The 17701-nt window shown below is 36.7% G+C and overlaps 1 protein-coding gene across 5 annotated transcripts in view; it reads right to left on the bottom strand.

Annotated features, from left to right (window-relative positions):
• Positions 1 to 17701, bottom strand: part of ARHGAP29 (Rho GTPase activating protein 29) — a 52283-nt gene that overhangs the window by 12368 nt on the left and 22214 nt on the right. For 4 of the 5 annotated variants that reach the window (XM_051625088.1, XM_051625089.1, XM_051625090.1 and 1 more), the window contains 10 exons: positions 14687 to 14830; positions 7085 to 7181; positions 6650 to 6722; positions 2725 to 2785; positions 2113 to 2250; positions 1772 to 1836; positions 1181 to 1291; positions 975 to 1055; positions 533 to 721; positions 171 to 308 (listed from right to left, as the gene is read on the bottom strand). In XM_051625088.1, coding sequence (XP_051481048.1) covers positions 171 to 308; positions 533 to 721; positions 975 to 1055; positions 1181 to 1291; positions 1772 to 1836; positions 2113 to 2250; positions 2725 to 2785; positions 6650 to 6722; positions 7085 to 7181; positions 14687 to 14830 — 1097 coding nt within the window. Of the gene's footprint in view, positions 1 to 170; positions 309 to 532; positions 722 to 974; positions 1056 to 1180; positions 1292 to 1771; positions 1837 to 2112; positions 2251 to 2724; positions 2786 to 6649; positions 6723 to 7084; positions 7182 to 9151; positions 9451 to 14686; positions 14831 to 17701 lie in introns of those variants that run through there. The other variant, XM_051625091.1, reaches the window with a different exon arrangement.

The raw sequence follows: 17701 nt of genomic DNA, 5'->3' as shown, positions 1-17701 counted from the left end.
AAGCCTAGCAGAAGGAGAACACTACAAACATTAAAAGTTTTCATTCTTTTTCTATTGGCTTGGCCTCCATCCTTTGAAAACTTTCTATTTTAAGCAGTTAACACTATAGATGGGGCTTTCTCTTAATATTTAGATATCTGTGCCAAACATATCTTAAAAAGCATACTTACAGCTTTAAGAGTAAGATCACACTGGTAAATAAGCTCCCGAAGCTGTGTTAAGACATCACTTTTAAAGTTTTCCAGATAATTTCTTTTTTCTTCAACCTCTGCCATGCTTGTTTTATAGTGTTCATTGGCCTCTTCAGCCTAGAGGCCAAAACAAGCAAGAAAGGTTTGATGGACTACAGTCCTTGATACAAGGCAAAAGCCCATTTAGGAATGGAAGCTCCCATTTAGGATAGAAGTCCAAAAGAGCATAGCATGATTAAAATTAAGAATTATGAGCAGAACACTTGCTCAAATGCTCCAACTGGGAAAGCACAAGTAATACCAAGTGCAGGCTTAACTTTAAATGCAAGGGACACACGTACTTTTTGAAGAGCTTCCTCTTCTAACCTTCGCTTTTTTTCCAGTTGCTTGCTGAAATCTTTCACAAAGCTTCCACTCGAGCTAAGATGTTCCTCCTCAGCACGAGCAGTGCAGGATTTTGCCTTTTCATACTCATCTTGACGCTGTGTATATAGCAACTTTGCCTTTCGTAAAGCAGCTTCCAGCTCTTGCTGCAGAATGCAACAGAAGAAAAAAGCAAAACAATTATTTCAATTTTCCAGTTATTTAATATGATGTTTAAAGAGACTATTATGCACAGGTCTGTACACTGCAGTTCAAAGTACATAGTCATAGAAAGATAACGTCTTACAAATAAAAATGTCATGAAATTGACAGTTATTTACTACATAACAGCCTATTTTGAAGGTTTTGTCCTTTTGAAGAATTTTAGATTGAACCCTTAGATGCAAATGAAATACCAACCATTTTTTTCTGTTCTCGCTGCCAGAGCTCCTTGATATCTTTCCTTTGTCTATCCAACTCATTTTTCCTTCCAAGAAGAGGCTAGATGGGAAACATTAACAGAGTACATAAAAGTATATAGTCTACAAGTTTGTCCTTTTAAATAATCTGTGCTGTTACAAAACTTTTTAAAACCCTAAACGATATCTGGTCCTTTTCAAGCTTACCTGCACAAATTTGTTAGACTGGAGAGCAGCAGCTGTTTGTTGCCAAAGTTGATTGCTCTCAATATCATTTTGGAAAGCATTAATGAATATAGATTGGAATGGCATGTAATCCTAAAATTAAACAAAACAAAACATTGATGTCCTAGGTAAGGTAGAAGTATGAAGACATTCTAAATGGTTGTATAATCGAACTAGATTTTCAATTATATTTCATAAGATATTTATATGTGTGGAAGTCAGAGTAAGGTATGAATGTAGAAAATGAATACTTTCTCATTTATGTCTCATTATACTAGAAAAACACTCTGAAAGAGAAGTCTACATGTCCAAATCACAAAGCATACAAGACAGAAAAAAGCATACAGTGAAAACGACAAGGCTATTCTGGGTTTTTAACAAAAAATAATGTAAATATCCAAATTTCCTTAAGAGATGGGAAGACAAAATGAAACCGACCTTTCAACTAGTGATTTACATGAATATAAATTCTTAAAAATCCATTTGTCAACATTGCCAAAGTTTCACTCTTGGGCAAGACATCAAGACATATTTAAGACTTAATAAGAGCCCAAACCCCTAAGATATACTCACCTGCTGTCCAACAACAGCTTTAGCAGTTTCAGCCATTTTTGCTAAGTTTTTAGCACACTCCACTTCTGTTAAAAAAATTAACAGTTACTGTTTACACTAACAACTATACCACATGCTAAATGCTTTTTACATTCTTCCTCTAACCAACAGGCTATAGAGGGGACCACCTTCAATTTGTTACAGGCCTTTAATTATAGGAAACACACAATAGTTTTGTCCACTTCAGTGGAACAGTTACTAATTTAGAAATCACATTATTGACAGTCTGCAGAACAGAGGCCTGACAACAGATTTAATTTCATCATGACAAAGCTGATTAAAAGCCAGAAAGAGCCACTCACCCAAGCTAAGCTTTTTTTCTACCCATCCAACTACATCCTTGGTATATTTTGACCACGCTTTAGCGTAGGACAGAGCTGATTCAATCCCGCTGTCATTTCTTAGGAGCATGTTGTCCACCTCCTCTGCTCGAAGATGTCCTGAAAATAAAGCATTGGACACAAAGAAGTGAATTTTAGACATGACCACACACTGAGAGCAAAGCCAGTATTAGCCAAGTGTGAATGCTTAAGCAGCTCTGATCTTGAGTTGGTCTTTAATGCTATTTGACTCTAAACAGGACTGACAGAGGTTTTAGAACAAATTAAAGGGTCATAGTGTTTTATCTGGAGTAGTCATATGGTCAGCATAACATTTTTTTAAAGAAAGTGACCCAACAAAACACCAATCATATGATGACATGCAGAAATGCTTCAGGCCTTGATTCTTTCCACCCCCAAAAAAGCAATCCACGTTGGTTATTCATAAAAACACAAAACCTGTGCAATAGCAGGTTTTTACAGTGAAGTTTTAATGGCAGCATTGGTATAAAAAAGTCACCAAGCAAGCCATTGGTAACATTTTAGAAGATGAAAACACAGGTAGTGTTTTTTAATATTAAATTAATGACCTACCTGGAATATCATCCCTTTCATGCAGTGAGCCCCCAGACTCCACAGAAAGATTCTCAAAAGACTGGTGTACAAGAAACAAAATATTAAGTTAGAGAAGAAGAGCTCTCACTAGAACTTAAAGCTAACAAAAACTGTGACATCTGTCCCTTTTATTTTGCAGATAAAGCAAGAAATTGTGCTGTAACTCCCTCTCATGTAAGGTACAATACCCTCTAAGCTCCCATAGCTGTCAATTGAGCCATAAAAACCAGGAAGGAGTCATTATATATGCTTAAACTATCAACCTTGAAAGGCTGTGGTGAAAGAGTTAATTGTTTAACAAATCAGGTTGATATTTAAGTGACCTCCAGCTTTTCTTAGTTCTCTACCTCTTGTAAAAAGTATTTAATACAGACCTAGTAAAATATACATATAACAGGAAACATTGTACAAGCCTTTAAAATCCTGTCTTTCTTCTTAAAGGGAATAAAGTTATGATTTCTCCTAATTTACTTGCAGGTGTGCACTGTAGGCACAACAGCTGACTAGTAACACTTGCTAATGAAGCCCTGATAATCAGTACAACCTGACAGAATTTAATCCAACAATAAAGGGAATTTAGCACAAAATTTCATCCCTTTGTCCTCATGATGCATTTTGCTACTCCTTTAGTTGTGTGAGTTGAACTATTAGTGAGACTGTGCCATAAGCCAGGCCACTGAACAAATTTAAGTGAATAGTTTACCTACTAACTAGCCCCTTTTTAAAAAACACAAAACCCAACACAACCCTGCATCATTTTAAATTAAGAAGCTACTCTTGAAAACAAAGAGAAGGCAGAAGACAAAGGCTGAGAAATAGCTGCAATGTGGCCTTAAGATTTACAAGAACAGCTTGTTTCCACTGAAGGTTTTGGTGCTGTTTTATTTTCAGGCTTAAAGCTAAAACAGAGCACAGCAACTATGATGCAAGTAGTTCTTCTATGTTTGGTTGTTTTTTAAAAATGTAAATGGTAACAGATCATTAATCACATAAAAATTCCTCAACAATCATTGTTTACTTCACAGCAAAAGCAGCTTTTCCATATACCAAAACATGCAAGGTATTGTTAATAATTTACAATGAACAGAATCAAACCACAGTCTAAAGAAATGCCCCATTCCTAAGAAAGCAGAAGACCAGTACAATTGCTGTACAATACAAGAGAGCTTCAGGAAAATGGAAGGGCTTTTTCAGAGCAGATGAGTAATCCATCCAAAGTTATCAACAAAAGAGTGAAAACAAAAAAACAAAACAACTACCCTGAATTTAGAGATGGATTAATATTCAGTCACACAGAAAGCCTAAACATTCCTAGATTAAATTCTGCTTTGGGTGTAAAGTATTAGTCTCTTAAAGTTGATTTAAAAGTGGCATACTGTTGTTAGAAAAAAAAAAAATAGAGGAAAACCCCATAGTTTATATAACTCAGGAGGCACTTATAACTTCTGGTCCTAAAAATTATTTCGCTTTCTATAAGAAATAAATAATGTCAGTCCTGAGAATTGTTCACTCCTTTCCAGTAATTCAGGCACACAATCTAACTAGGGCAGTTAATCAATGCTCATTCATCCCACTGCAAATATGAAATGCCACGTTTTAAAAGCAAGCACATGGACAACTACTTTTACTTGTGTCCTACAACTTGTTATCAGAATTTGATCCATACAGCTTGCCCCCTCGAGCATCCAATGACTCATCCCAGTGAGCCTAGGGAAAAAAATGCATCCTGACTTCTAGATAGATTTCACTTCTCAACTTTAATAAGTCTCTTCTGCCTTTTTTTTCCCCCATTACTCAGGAACTCTCACCCTGACAGAGGCAAATCTGCATGCATTTTCAAAATTTTATCCTTCTCCTTTTTTGTGCTCTCAGACCTACATAGCAGCGAAGAGTATTCAAATAGCTTGTTCAGTAATGAAAGGTCAGACATGTCTGTCTCAGCTATTCCAATGTATTCTAAAGCTCTTCTGTTTTTAATTAAGAAATGTCTTTGCTTCCACCTTGTACTTCTGGTTGAACTACAAGGGCTAAAATGAGAACAATTACATTTGCTAAGAGGGGGCATATGTATCATTTAACTCAAGTTTCCAAGTGAAATGCCTGAACTAAGGAATGTAGACTCCCCTGCAGTCAAGAGAAGCAAGATCAGCCTCCCCCCACCTTAGGGCAATCCTCAACAGCTTAGTTAGGGAGGTCCCTAACATAACAGGCAATTAAAATATCTCTCCTTAATTAACCCGCAAAGTATTTACATGTTAAATCCTACCAAAATGTTATGCTCTAGTTTTTTTTAAGATACAGCCAGCTGCTATATTCAGCTACTGAATGTACTCATCTACAGAAAAGTTAATACAACCACTTAAATATTTTGCATTTAACTCCCCCTAACACGCAACTCCTAGTTGGCCTCTGAATTCCTCTCTGAATTGCAAATCAAAGTGAAATGCTTTTTCTGTTAAATGTGTATTCATTTGCCTGAATGAAAATGCACTTAAATTTAAGACAGATTTCCAGGAAATTGAACCATATTATACCCTACCTGCTCCAAAATTTTTAGTTGTTCCCTTCCACAGGAAAAAAAGAAAATAACACTAAAAAAAAGGTTTTTATTTAAAAACTGGTGACTTCTGGAAAATCTAGAAGAGAATTTCTTCTTAATTTCACTATATGCTAATTTGCCCATTGTCTTCCCCCACCCTCATGTTATAATTTAGCTAAGCATTCACTTCACAACACAATATATGGGACCATTTAATTTCACAGGAAGACATTTTTGCATTGTAAACCCATTACAAGACTAAAATGTTGGCAAATTCAACACCTTCCTTCTAGTGAACAGATTAGCTGAAATAGTACTTGTTCAAATTATCTCATTTAAGTTAAATAAGATGCTGGGGTTCTTTGCTATTTTATTTCATACTTTTTATGAGCAACCCAATTCTCTGATTCTAAGTCTCCTGGAACCAGTTTCCTGAGAAGCCTCCTTCCCCCCTCCATGTAGTTTACAAAGCTGAGTTTTGTAGCAACTACAGAAGTAGAGCTTCTGTGATCATCTTTCATATGTATCTGTTAACAAACAGTGAAAATTTAAGATGACTTCTTGCTGTAGCTGCACAGCACTGCTGCAATCATGGCTGCATGAGAGAACACTAAGTTTCAAGTACATTTAAATGAAATATTTAAAAAACCCAAAATCTAAAATTTTCAGCCGTGCTACAAGTTGGCCTTTCACATGCATCAATTATTATCTGCATTTTCCTTGCATGTAACTTTTAATTTGACTTGATTTACTTGAAAGTCTACTTCCAAATACACAAAAGCTCAGAAAAGAATTTGGTATGAACACTTTTAAATCTCACCTTCAAAGTGTATAAAGGGCAGTTTAAAATGATTGTTTTTCTTTGACTACCTATAAGTTGACAGTGCTATTTCAGTTCACTTAATGAACTGTTGAAACAGCTACAGCACAAGCTGGTCTCTGGAAGAAGAAAAGGTTATTTTTTAAAAATAAATATGAGTCTTTAAAAAGCCAAAAAGGGGTCATAAAAACTTTTCCTTCTAGGTCTAACAGGTCTATTCTAACTACTCCAGCATGCAAATCATTCAAGTATCTTAAGTATTTAGGTCTTTTCACTTAACCAATTTAAAAATCTCAAACACAATTATAGAAGGTTATCATTTACATATTTGAGCACTAGACCTGTTGAGTCATCACTGGCATTTAGAAGAGAGAATACATTCAAGTCTCTGAAACCTTGAATGCATTTTTTTCATGCATTTAATCTTGTTTGAATACCCAGAAGACTCCCAAGTGTCCCAGTCCCATGACACAGAGTTTAAATATAAATTCAAATCTCCTCTTAAATTTACAATTCTCCACTCCAAGAGAACGTGTTCAGCCTACCCGACTTCTCCGAGATACAGGAAGTCCCAATGACGAGCCATTGTCTACATCTCCCATAAGGAAGTCTGAAACACTGCCAGAAAAACAAAGAATTGTGTTACTTCATTACTTTAGCTCACCAAGCAATTTCAGATGACTGAGAACAAAGATTCAGATAATGTTTCTAGTATCATTTAAAAATTCTGCAAAGCAATTTTTAAAAGTGGTTTTATATTCCCTGCAATTTCTATACCACCGTAATTTTCCTTGCTAAGAAAAACAACACAAAACCACACAAACAAAGCTGTAAAACTGTTCTGGATTAAGTTAATTTGAAGCAGCTTTATCAGCTAATATTGTCCAAAATAAAACTAAAGATTTTTTTGTTGTTGTTCAGTCTTAATTTGATTCAGCTCCACAAAGCTCTTTAAAAACACCTTCTGGATTCAAACTTACACGTTTCCAAACGTGAATGCCAATGTTTCAATAGAAGAAAATATTTCACTGAAGAGTTCTCTCTTATTTTCTTCGTTAACTTCTTTGAAGTTCACCGCTTAGGAAAAAGATGAAAACCAAAAGATGAGAGGTAGGGTCAATCAAGCAAGTTTACTACACCTAAAGACAAATTTTATACGCAAAGTCTTATACAGAATGTACAACACTATACTCTTCCTAACAAGTGAAAAAACACAGTTTGAAAAAATAGTAAGAATGTAAACACTAAAAAATTACCACAATCCAAATGCTTCCCACAACGACATCAGATTACTTTTTCACTTCCTAGATCTTCCCATGTAAGAAGCAGCTTTGTGTGGGAACATGACAGTAACGTGAGGGGAAGAGAGTCAAATCACACAGCAGCACCAACACCACAAAGCAGCTCAAGAATGCAGTTAAATATTTGAAAAACTGTTTCTTTTCTGGGTATGAATGTCAGAATTCAGAACAGGAGCAGTAGTTTATGGGGGTTCCCCCCAACTCTGCCCCAGCTGTATCTGATCCTATGTATGAATCCAGAACACACGATTTCTGTCTTGAGTTCAGACAAACAAATCTATCAAAACGTAGTATCCATTGCAAAACCCTTTAATTATTAGCTCCATTGTCTGGCAAAAATCCCTCAGTTTTGCCTACTAATGTTGGGGAAAAATCTCAGCTATATAGCTATTGTTCCAGAGTGGGAAAATGAGTGTTCCTGGACAAAGTGGACAGTTTGAACTGGTGATCAAGATCAGTATTTAGGCACTCAACACTGAACCTTTAATGTGCTTCCATGACAAACTGGAATAATGAGGCAAGAATGATTCAACCAGAATTTCTATTAATGACTACTGGACAAGTGGGACAAGGGAAAAAGAAGACAAAAAGCACAACTATTTTTGTCTGTTTCCAACTTAACTCCTTAATCATTGGTTACTGGAAATTTTTTTTAGATAAATTGAGTATGCTCCCTTAAGCTGAAGCTGAGAGCTCTGGATGGAAGATTTCCCAGTTTTACATTGGGAAAACATGACTACTTCATATTAGTATTTATTTTTGAAAAGCTTTTTTTTTTTTAAGCAATGCAATATTCTTAATTATCTAGGTACCTAAGTTTACACTTATGATTGTCTGTTTCAGAGATATTGCAACAAGACACATATTCATCACTTATCATTTTTTGCAAGACCTGTGTCAATGTTAATTTATGCATCCTTCTCACATTTAAAGCACAGTATGGAAAAAAAGGACTACAATGACTTCTAGAAGTAGCAAAAATTAAATCACATTAAAATGTTGCCCATTCTATACACATTTTCTTAGCAAATTAAAGTAACAGATTTGAATCTTAAAAAGTATTCAAACTTCCTGCCAGGTGCTTAAACACTAATGGTAACAAACAAAGTAAGTAATCTGCTCCCCCATTTCACTTCCTTTGTGAAAGGAAAAGTTTTTAATCAGTAAATTAACACAGCTGAATCCATTCCTTTTTACACAACATGCCAACAGGTCTGATCAACATTTTTATAATAACTATTTCTATACTAAGCTAATAGGGAAGACGTATTTTTCTCATAGGCTATTTTCACAATTACTCGCAGATTTGGAAAAATGTGTTGTAATAAGCCTACAGCAATTACAAAAAATACTGCCTCGTATTACACAAATATTAACAGTCTCTGTTGCCAGAGTTCACTGCTAAATTAAAGCTTCTCCTATTTCTTCATAATTACATTTAAAAATGCCTCTTACATCTTGTTTGAAATGAGACTCAAAGCTCTGCAGATGATAACTTTTTAACAACATTGTAAACAGCAGTGGATTTCTTTTTTTTTAATTCAGGTTGGTTAAAAAACCTCACTTTTCCACAGATAATGTTGTTTATACATCTAAACTTTGTATTACAAATCATTAAGCAACAACAGCCATTGCAAGATCTATTGATTACCAGTCAATGACTGGAAAGATCACACCAGTGCTGGCATGAAACGCAAACTGTTAAAGGGAACCAACAAAAACTGTCCATATATTCAAAGCACTTACCACCAAAACACTCGTATATCCATTAGCTTCACTGTCTTCAGAGAAAGAGCACTTCTTTCACTTTGCTAATAAGACATCAGTATAGATTGCCTCCCCCTAAAGAAATGCCGTCCTGTTTCACTCTGCCTTCCTGTTTCAGGAAGAGTTTTGTTAAACTTTACAAATTATATACCAGAGAAATCTCTTCTTTTAAGAATCCATGACAAATGGAATAACCAATCTCAATTTTCTCAGAATTATCACTTCTCCCAAAAAAAGTTAAGTCCAAGCTCTTGGTAATTCAGTGGAATACAAACAGCTTTCTTTTAGCTTACTGCCGCTGGAATGCTGATGTACTTAACATCAACTTTAGACCATGCACGCTCTTTCCCCAGGACATCCTGACTGCACACAATAGCTACTGACAACAATGAACTACAGTAATCTTTCCATGTCTGGAAATGACAGCTATCTATCTATAGTTCTGCAGATTTCAAAGCAAGTATACAACTTAAGAACAATTTTAAGTAAGACTTAAGTTGCTACATACTGAACTTCAAAAAAAATTGTATGACAGCAATATATTAAAATCCAGATTCCACTATCTGAAATGCAAGCCAAGCTTGCATAAAAGTGAATCTGTATTTCCAAAGCTAGCAAAGCTGTCTTCAAACTGTGGTGTGTTTGATAACCACATCAGAATGCTGCAAGACAGTGCAAAGTTCTAACTCTAGAGTCATGCCATCAAAAGCTTTCTGAATCAAGCACAGAACGTGCTGGGGAACCAGCAACAAGCATGGAAGTTTTGGAAGCCAGAATCCCAGAAGCTGAAGTAGTGCCTAAGGACATCAAGACCGTAGTGCAAGCAGGGCATTTAAACTATGGTGCTTAAACAGTTCACAGCGAACACAGCACAGCACACAAGCTTATGAGTTGCTCTCTTGTCCCTTCCAGTCAAATCAAGATGGCAGAAGGGACACAGCCATGCCAGAGCCTCCAGGAGTTCATTTGCTTCCTCCTTCCCCCTCCCCACAGACACATGCAGGACTGGCAGCAGCAAAACTACCTTGCCATCCGCCCGCAGAGCCTGCACAAGTCTAAATCACACCAGCTTTACTCTTCGCAAGTAAATTTTCTCATATAATAGACGAAGTAACATGACCATTTATTTCCCTAGACAAGAATACAACTTCAATTCATACTTTACTAGCTGACTTTTAAACAGTAAGCAACTGTCTGACTTGGAACAGAGTATCTTCATAATAAATTTTCTGTCCTTAAACTCCCAACAATGCTTTCAATAACCTTTCAGAACTATTTCAAAAATACCACCAAAGCAAACAAAAACTCCACCCAAGACACCACATCCAAAAACACTCGCACCCCTAAAACAAAGACTTGCAATACCTCATTATTACCTCTCATCTATAAAAACAATAGTTAAAAAAAATAATAATGGGGGAAGGAACCCGAGGAGAGAGTAGTAGTATGCAGACTGGGAAGAGGCAGAAAAGTATTCGCAAGATCTCACAGCTAGAGAGGATCCACAGGCTGTCCAGGCCCCACTGTTCTACTTTTAGTTCTCAGTGCCATATAATCTCACTAGTCTATAGTTACTACCAAGTTTGGTAGCCTCCCCAACTTTAGCTAGATACCAACAAGACAAGTTTGAGGAACTGTTTCCTACTCCCTCTGTAATAATTTTGCTCTGAATTTCCATCACAGATACACCAACAGAACTGAAATTACTTCACCTTGCTAGCGGTATTTAAATTTTGTGCTGAACTATTAAACCCCATACCTAAAAGGGGAACTTCTACAAGATAATTTTCAGCTTTACCAGGAATCTGTGTTCATTCTGGTGATTGAGTTACATCAAAGGGTGCAATTTAGAGCAAGAGAACACTACAAACTTGAATTCAGCATGGGATCAGGAGAACCATGTACTCTGTGGCCAACAACTATTTAAAGACACTAAATGGGAAAACAACAACTATGAGAATGATGGTGAATCACTTTGGGAAGTAACTTCCAGAAACAGGAGTATAAACAGGTTCCAGACAAAATCCTTCAGAAAGTCTCAGCTCCTCCAGATCAAGTGAGGCTCTTGAGTAAGCACGGATAAATTCTCCCCCAGCCCCATTTTCCTGCAACTTCAGTCTGAAGTGGTAAGGTGAAATTACCTATTCTGCCAAAAATAATTATCTGTAGCAAGATCAAGATAACATGCTATAGCTAGTTGTTCCTTCAATCTGTCCAGAAGGAAAAGCAGCAGACATACAATGCAGAACTGTATGTTCATATTATTCCCCCTGAAGGGCCTGAGTAATAGCTGAGAGACTTGAAGGGTAGGCACAAGCACTCTAATTTTTGCTAGCATTAAAAACTTTCCCACTTGTATTAATTTAAAAGGGGTGGTCTGTCTGCACTGGACATTACATTTAAGTTGCAGTGCAACTTGTCTTACTTAAAAGATTACAAATCAGAGTCACTCATAGTCATTAGTTTCAAAGTTAGTGTAACTGATATCTTTAAGAGCAAAGCCAATCATTTGCCAAAAAAACCATTTGCCCCTATGTGAAGTTCCAAATACAAACTAGATTTGAAATCCTGGCATTACTTAGAGGTTCAAAAAAGTCCTTCTGGAACTTAAACCAGTGATGCTTCTAGTTCTGAAGGGAGGGGAAAAAAAAACAACCCAAAAAAGTGTAAATCACAGCTTGTTTCTATTTCATCTTTTCCTAAATAAACATTAGAAATTTTCCATGCCAGGTTAATCTTCCTAGTCATAAATTTGACTAAAGATACAGAGTGCTTCCATGTCTTTTTATAGTTCTTTCCTCCAATGACAAAAAACAGATGAATCAGATGAACTTCTTTCATAACGCTGCATTAGCACAGCCTAGGAAGACAGAGGAAAAAGGATACTGGTTCTGTCCTACTAGCTCCTCACATGCTTGTAGCTTCCTGTTTATTCAAAAGTAACATTACTTCCAGTGAAATAACCACAGCTGAAAACCTGTGAAAGCATGTGTTACTGACAGGCCACTGTAAGCAAATGTGAGGTCTGATATGCTTACGAATCACCACAACATGCTGTATTTCTAATTCAGCTTCCTCAGTTCCAGCAGCTGTACACTTCAGTTTGAATACAAACATAGAGCAGTGTGATCCTCACAGAAAATTCAGCTGTAAAAAATGAACAGGTGCTACAAAGAGACAAACGGCCTTCACATTTACCATGGCTATGCTGGGGGAGGTAAGATATTCTCATACAGCAAAAGTTTTTATGTTCTCAGAGAAGTAGGACCAAAGTACCAAGCTGAAAGAGCTGAAGCCCTGTAACTCCCCATTTCGATCTCCAGACACGTGACGAATACAATACATGGCTGGCAAACAGTGACAGGTGTTACTGAAGTCTTCATATGAAAGTACTTGTTTGTATCAAAGGCTAAAAATACTGAGGCAGGACTGAGACCGCTTTCTTCAGTGTGATCTGGAGTTCCCTTTCTTTGCAATTAACTTGGGAACTCCACAAGACCAGGTCACAGGGCACTGCATCAGAGGAATGACAATTCACCACAAAGTGTGTTTATGTTTGCTTTAGCCAAAAAATAACCAGTTTACACCAGCCTCAGTTCTAGGTCCAGAATGAATGCTACTTATAAGACAGATAAATAGCTTAATGAGAAAAGTGTGAGAATGCTATGAACATCAATTGCATTCCGTACTCTTTTATTCCACCAGAAAACAATTTATTCAAGCTGGAAGAACACATTTGCATCAGATCAGCACTGTGCACCATTTCATCACTGTACTTTGGATCATGTAGCAGGAGTCTTATCAACTCCTTCTATATGCCTTTTTCTTTGAGATGTTTCATATTATATTTAAAGTAGCTCAAGTGAGCTACTGCTGAACATCAACTTTTCAGATGTACCTGAAGTGCAGACTTACAACTTGACCCACTTGTACACATTTGACAGAAAAGTGGCAAACAACTGTACTGCTTTTGTTTCAAGTGGCATTCTTAGAACAATAGAGTGAAGTTACTTTCAACATTCTGTAATTATAATGTATGCACAGTACCTTCCTAGCAGTAGTTTTTCTTTCCATGTAGAAAATAATGCAATTCCCTCCATGACTAACCTGCCATAAACTCAATATATTACCAGTGAGCAAACTCTACAACGCAAGCAAAATTTTAGTAATTAGTTTATTTCAAGTGAAAGCATATTTACTGCATGATCTAAAATCTATTTGGGGGGCAAAAGCTAAAAACTATTTGTGAATATCTGTATTGCTAGAAATGGCTTAGTTCTGAAGTTTTTTCTGCCGACTATCAAGAGAAATTAACAAATCCTAAAGTAAGTATTCAAATAACAGCTACTCATCAAACCAGGCAGAAAGAAATGCATATAAAGAGTATGTATGAAACACCAGGATTCAGTGCTATTGAAACTGTATGACAGAACAGTGTCCACCATGAAGAGAAAAAAATACATATGCCATCAAATTCAAAGGGCTGCAAGTACTCTGGAGGAATGGATTATATAATTCAACCAAGTGCTTAATTCTTTATTTCAGAAGCAGAAGGGTAGAAGCCTAGATCTGAAAAGCTGGTTCAGCACTAGAACGACAGAAAGTGACCTTGAACTTATCATGAACTTGAAATCAAACACAAAAATTGACCAAAAGGCCAGCATAATTAAGGAATCAATCAACAACATAAGACAAGGAAACAAGGGGGAAAAGCCCCAGAACAAGGAGAAAAACTTATTTTGCATCTCTGAAGGAAGATTTTTCACATGATTTAACACAGGCAAGAGGTGGAGATTTAACCCTACTCAAGGTGTTCTCCATGCCACATGGAAGAAATTGTACTGATTCCACAGTAATACACTGGACATATTCCAGAGTAGGAAGAGCTGAAGTCAAAGCCTACATAGACAAAAACCAGCCATGGGTTATGGGGCTTAAGCAGCTGTGTGCTTCACCATTTGCATTTGACACACAGAGGACTGCAGCAACAAAGCCCAGCAACAGAAAGTATTAACATGTGTGTCTACAAAGCTTTTTTTGTTGCTGTTGACACTTCTATCACCTTATGATCTGTTTCTGAAATTTATAAATGAATAATTGCTCACTTAGATATTTCTTTCACTGGATATAAATACAACACTGTCGTGAGCTGACATCCATACAAATTCATTAAATTCAAAGGTTTTTGGCAAATCTCTTAGTGGATAAATGTGAGGTTTATTATTTTGTGATATTATTCTGCTATACACTGGCAAATAAAAGCTCAAGATCAAAGGCTTATGCTTTTGGTATTCAGTGGGGGTTTGCATCTAGCTTCAAAATCTTACTACAGCAACAGGAGAATAAGCTATTTAAGATTACTTTTTACTTAGGGTATTTTTAAACATGGTAAGTTGTTACTATTACAAAAAACCCTGTTTCTTCTGTATACATTGAATCTATTACTCCAAGCCAGAGTAAATAAAATTAATAATTACAATTTTCCAAGAATAAGAAAGGTAGTAAATTCCTTACCTTTTACTTTTGCAATAACTGTTCCTGCAGCACTTAGAATATCAACTGAGTTCAGAGTCTGATGTTTATTTATCACTGCTTTTAAAACACGCAACAACTCTCCCAGGCGTTCATGTACTACCTGATGCAGGCCATCTTGATTTTCTACAAAAAGGAGAAACTACATTAGAACAGTGAATTAACTCCCAATCACATTACAAACCACTTTGGTGGTATTCAGTTGCACTGAAGGCCATATGGACACTGGGTCTGCTTAAAACAAAGAAATTATTTTTTAAAGAGTTATACTAGCATTTGCAAACACTTTACTTCTAACGTGTGTCGCTTACCTATAAACTCATTTATCCCAAAAAGTCAAGCAACTATATATATTTTTTAAATGAAGGACTCTATACCAGTACCCTAAGATTTCTGAACTAAACCATCTTCTTTTTCCTCATTTCATCAACCACCATTCTTAAAATTACATATATTCAAAAAAGGGTGTCAACAATACCAGATTTGGATTGGTCACCTAATACAAATTCAACACAATTTCTGTATATTCAAAGAATTAAACAAAGATTTTTTTTTTGCAAATACTGACTAGCTTTCAACTGAAGTGTCAGCCAAATCTTAAGCACCTTTAGTATATAAGCCTAGATCTACTAAGGGCTGTCTTCAAGCATGTCAGTCCTGATAAGAAGTTGAACAGCTAAATTATTTTGTAGAATTAGGCCTAATCTATAAAAATTCTCAAACAAGGGGCAATGTTTTTTTTTACAGCATATGCCTCTCACTATACACCCTTTAATCCACCCCCCACCTTATTTTCTAAAAAAAACCACAAGCTCTTCCGTTCTGTTACAGAAGAGGTGCTGGTGCACAGAATTGCAGTTCCACATGCACTAGAGTGCTGCGTTGCAAGTTGCAGTAAAATGCTTTCAAATTCAGGAAAGTCTAGCTTATGAAAAAGAAAAGAGGATCTAATACAAGCTGACTCACTTCCCCACCAAGCAAAAAGGAATGGCAATTCTGTGTTGTCTGTGGCCATGATAACAAACAGGTCAATACAGACAATTACAGCACAGAGCAAATTGATGCAGTGTTATTCAGAGAACAGTTTCAAGTCTGAGTCATTTTGTTCTGGCTACAAGATATTATATTTAGGCTAAAGGCATTTACATTTCTCTAATTTTTCTGAGGAATCAAAGTACAACATGACACATCAGTACAGTATATCACTACTGTCTGGTGGGTACACAGGAGGAATACATACGAATGACACACAATTGTAGCAACTGCAAAAGCAAGTCCTTTAAGGACCACTGTGCTTCAGGAGATTTCTTTCAACTCAGACTAGCTTATACATGGTCAAAGGAAAAACCTTTGCTCAGGAAGCAGACTGAGGCAAAAAGTTTATCTACCATTCACCGGCACTTTGTGTGTTTTTTCCGGCTGGAGGGGAGTAGGAAGCTATGTATCGTTAACAGCACACACAGAAGTCTAGGAAAATCCATCTTACACACCAGTAAGTAAGCTCTATGTAACTTATTAAAGAAACCTAGTTGCAGCTTTGTCTTCATTTACATGTGTACATCATTGTTTTTAACTGAGGACTCAAACACAGCAAAGGAAAAAAAATGTTGAGACTGGTACTAAAATGTGGCCATGATCTATTACATACAGATTAGTAGCAGAGGTAGTTTATGACAAACACACATTAATCTAAAGCCATACTATAGTTGAGAGTTTGAAATTTAATGGCAAAGCAATACAAGCTTGAAGCAGTTTCCATGCAAGCAACAAGTGCGCAAGCTGGGACCTTGGATAAGAGATGATTTGTAGGGAATATGAAAAAATTCTAGAATATCATGAAAGGTATGAAAATAGTGGGTAGAATCAATCACTTAACAGTGTCTGTTAAATATAAACACCTCAGTTGATTAAACAGAGCAAGCAGAAGCCAGATTTCAAACATCAAAGGGTGATTTCTTCATGTAAGAGACCTGTGGAATTTCTTGGCAAAACAGCATTGGCACAAGAAGTTTACCTGGAAACAAGGACAGGCTGGACAAGCTCTTATCAGTTTCCCTGGTTACTCATGGGTTACTGATGAGACAGTAAATGCCTTTACCAGGTCAGGCCATTTGTCCAACTAGCCTGTGCCTTCCACAGCAATGGGCAATGATGCTTAAGAGACTAGACCAGACACTTTCCACAGTCCAGTCCTCTAGCACCCACAACTGCTTTACCACAGTTCCTATGCACTTCAGTCACTGCTTACAGACATGCTGTCTTTGAATTTATTTAATTCCTTTTGAGCCTGCCCCCACAACTTTTTTCCCTCCACTACTATTCCACTCTTTAGTCTACTGAACTACTAAGCATTGTACTAAAACAATGTAACCTGCAACAGCTCAAGAACTCTCCAAAGCAGAAAGAGTTCAGAGGATGGTAGAAGTACCACATGTCCAACTTCTTCACTTTTCTCTAGCTATTAACTTTTGGCAGCCGTCAAGGCTCAAACACTGAGTGAGACCCAGCTGTAGTCTGAGCCAGCATGGCCACTGCCACCTTCCAATACTTGGAGAAATTCTATAACTGTCAAAATGAAACCAGATAATTTTAATGGTCCCTTCAGGCTTCAGTCCATCAAACTCTCAACTTCACTCCCATCAATGCAGGAATAAATGCTGTTGGGAGTACTGGGCAGCTCCAAGCAAAGGCAATAGAGAAAAGGAAAGACAGCAGAGCTGTACGGATGCCCACAAACCCCAAGTGAAATAAACATAGAAAATTTATCTGAAAGTTATAGTAACTTTCCCCCCCCCCAGGAAATAGAATATTAGATAGCTTAAAGGTAACTCCAATTAGTTCATTAAGAAACATGTCCAGTGTATAGGCTTAAGTTTTGAAGCCCTTAAGGAGCAGGTAGTCTTCAGAGGTAGCACCTTGTCTCTTCCTACAAACCTCCAGAGGCAGATAAATATTCCATAATGCTTCATTGTGCCTAATGCTTTATATTGGTAGAAC

Source organism: Apus apus, chromosome 7 (assembly GCF_020740795.1).
Source record: "Apus apus isolate bApuApu2 chromosome 7, bApuApu2.pri.cur, whole genome shotgun sequence".
NCBI classification, from domain to species: domain Eukaryota; kingdom Metazoa; phylum Chordata; class Aves; order Apodiformes; family Apodidae; genus Apus; species Apus apus.
Note: the sequence above shows the minus strand (reverse complement) of the source record. Positions and strands in the feature narration are given on the sequence as shown.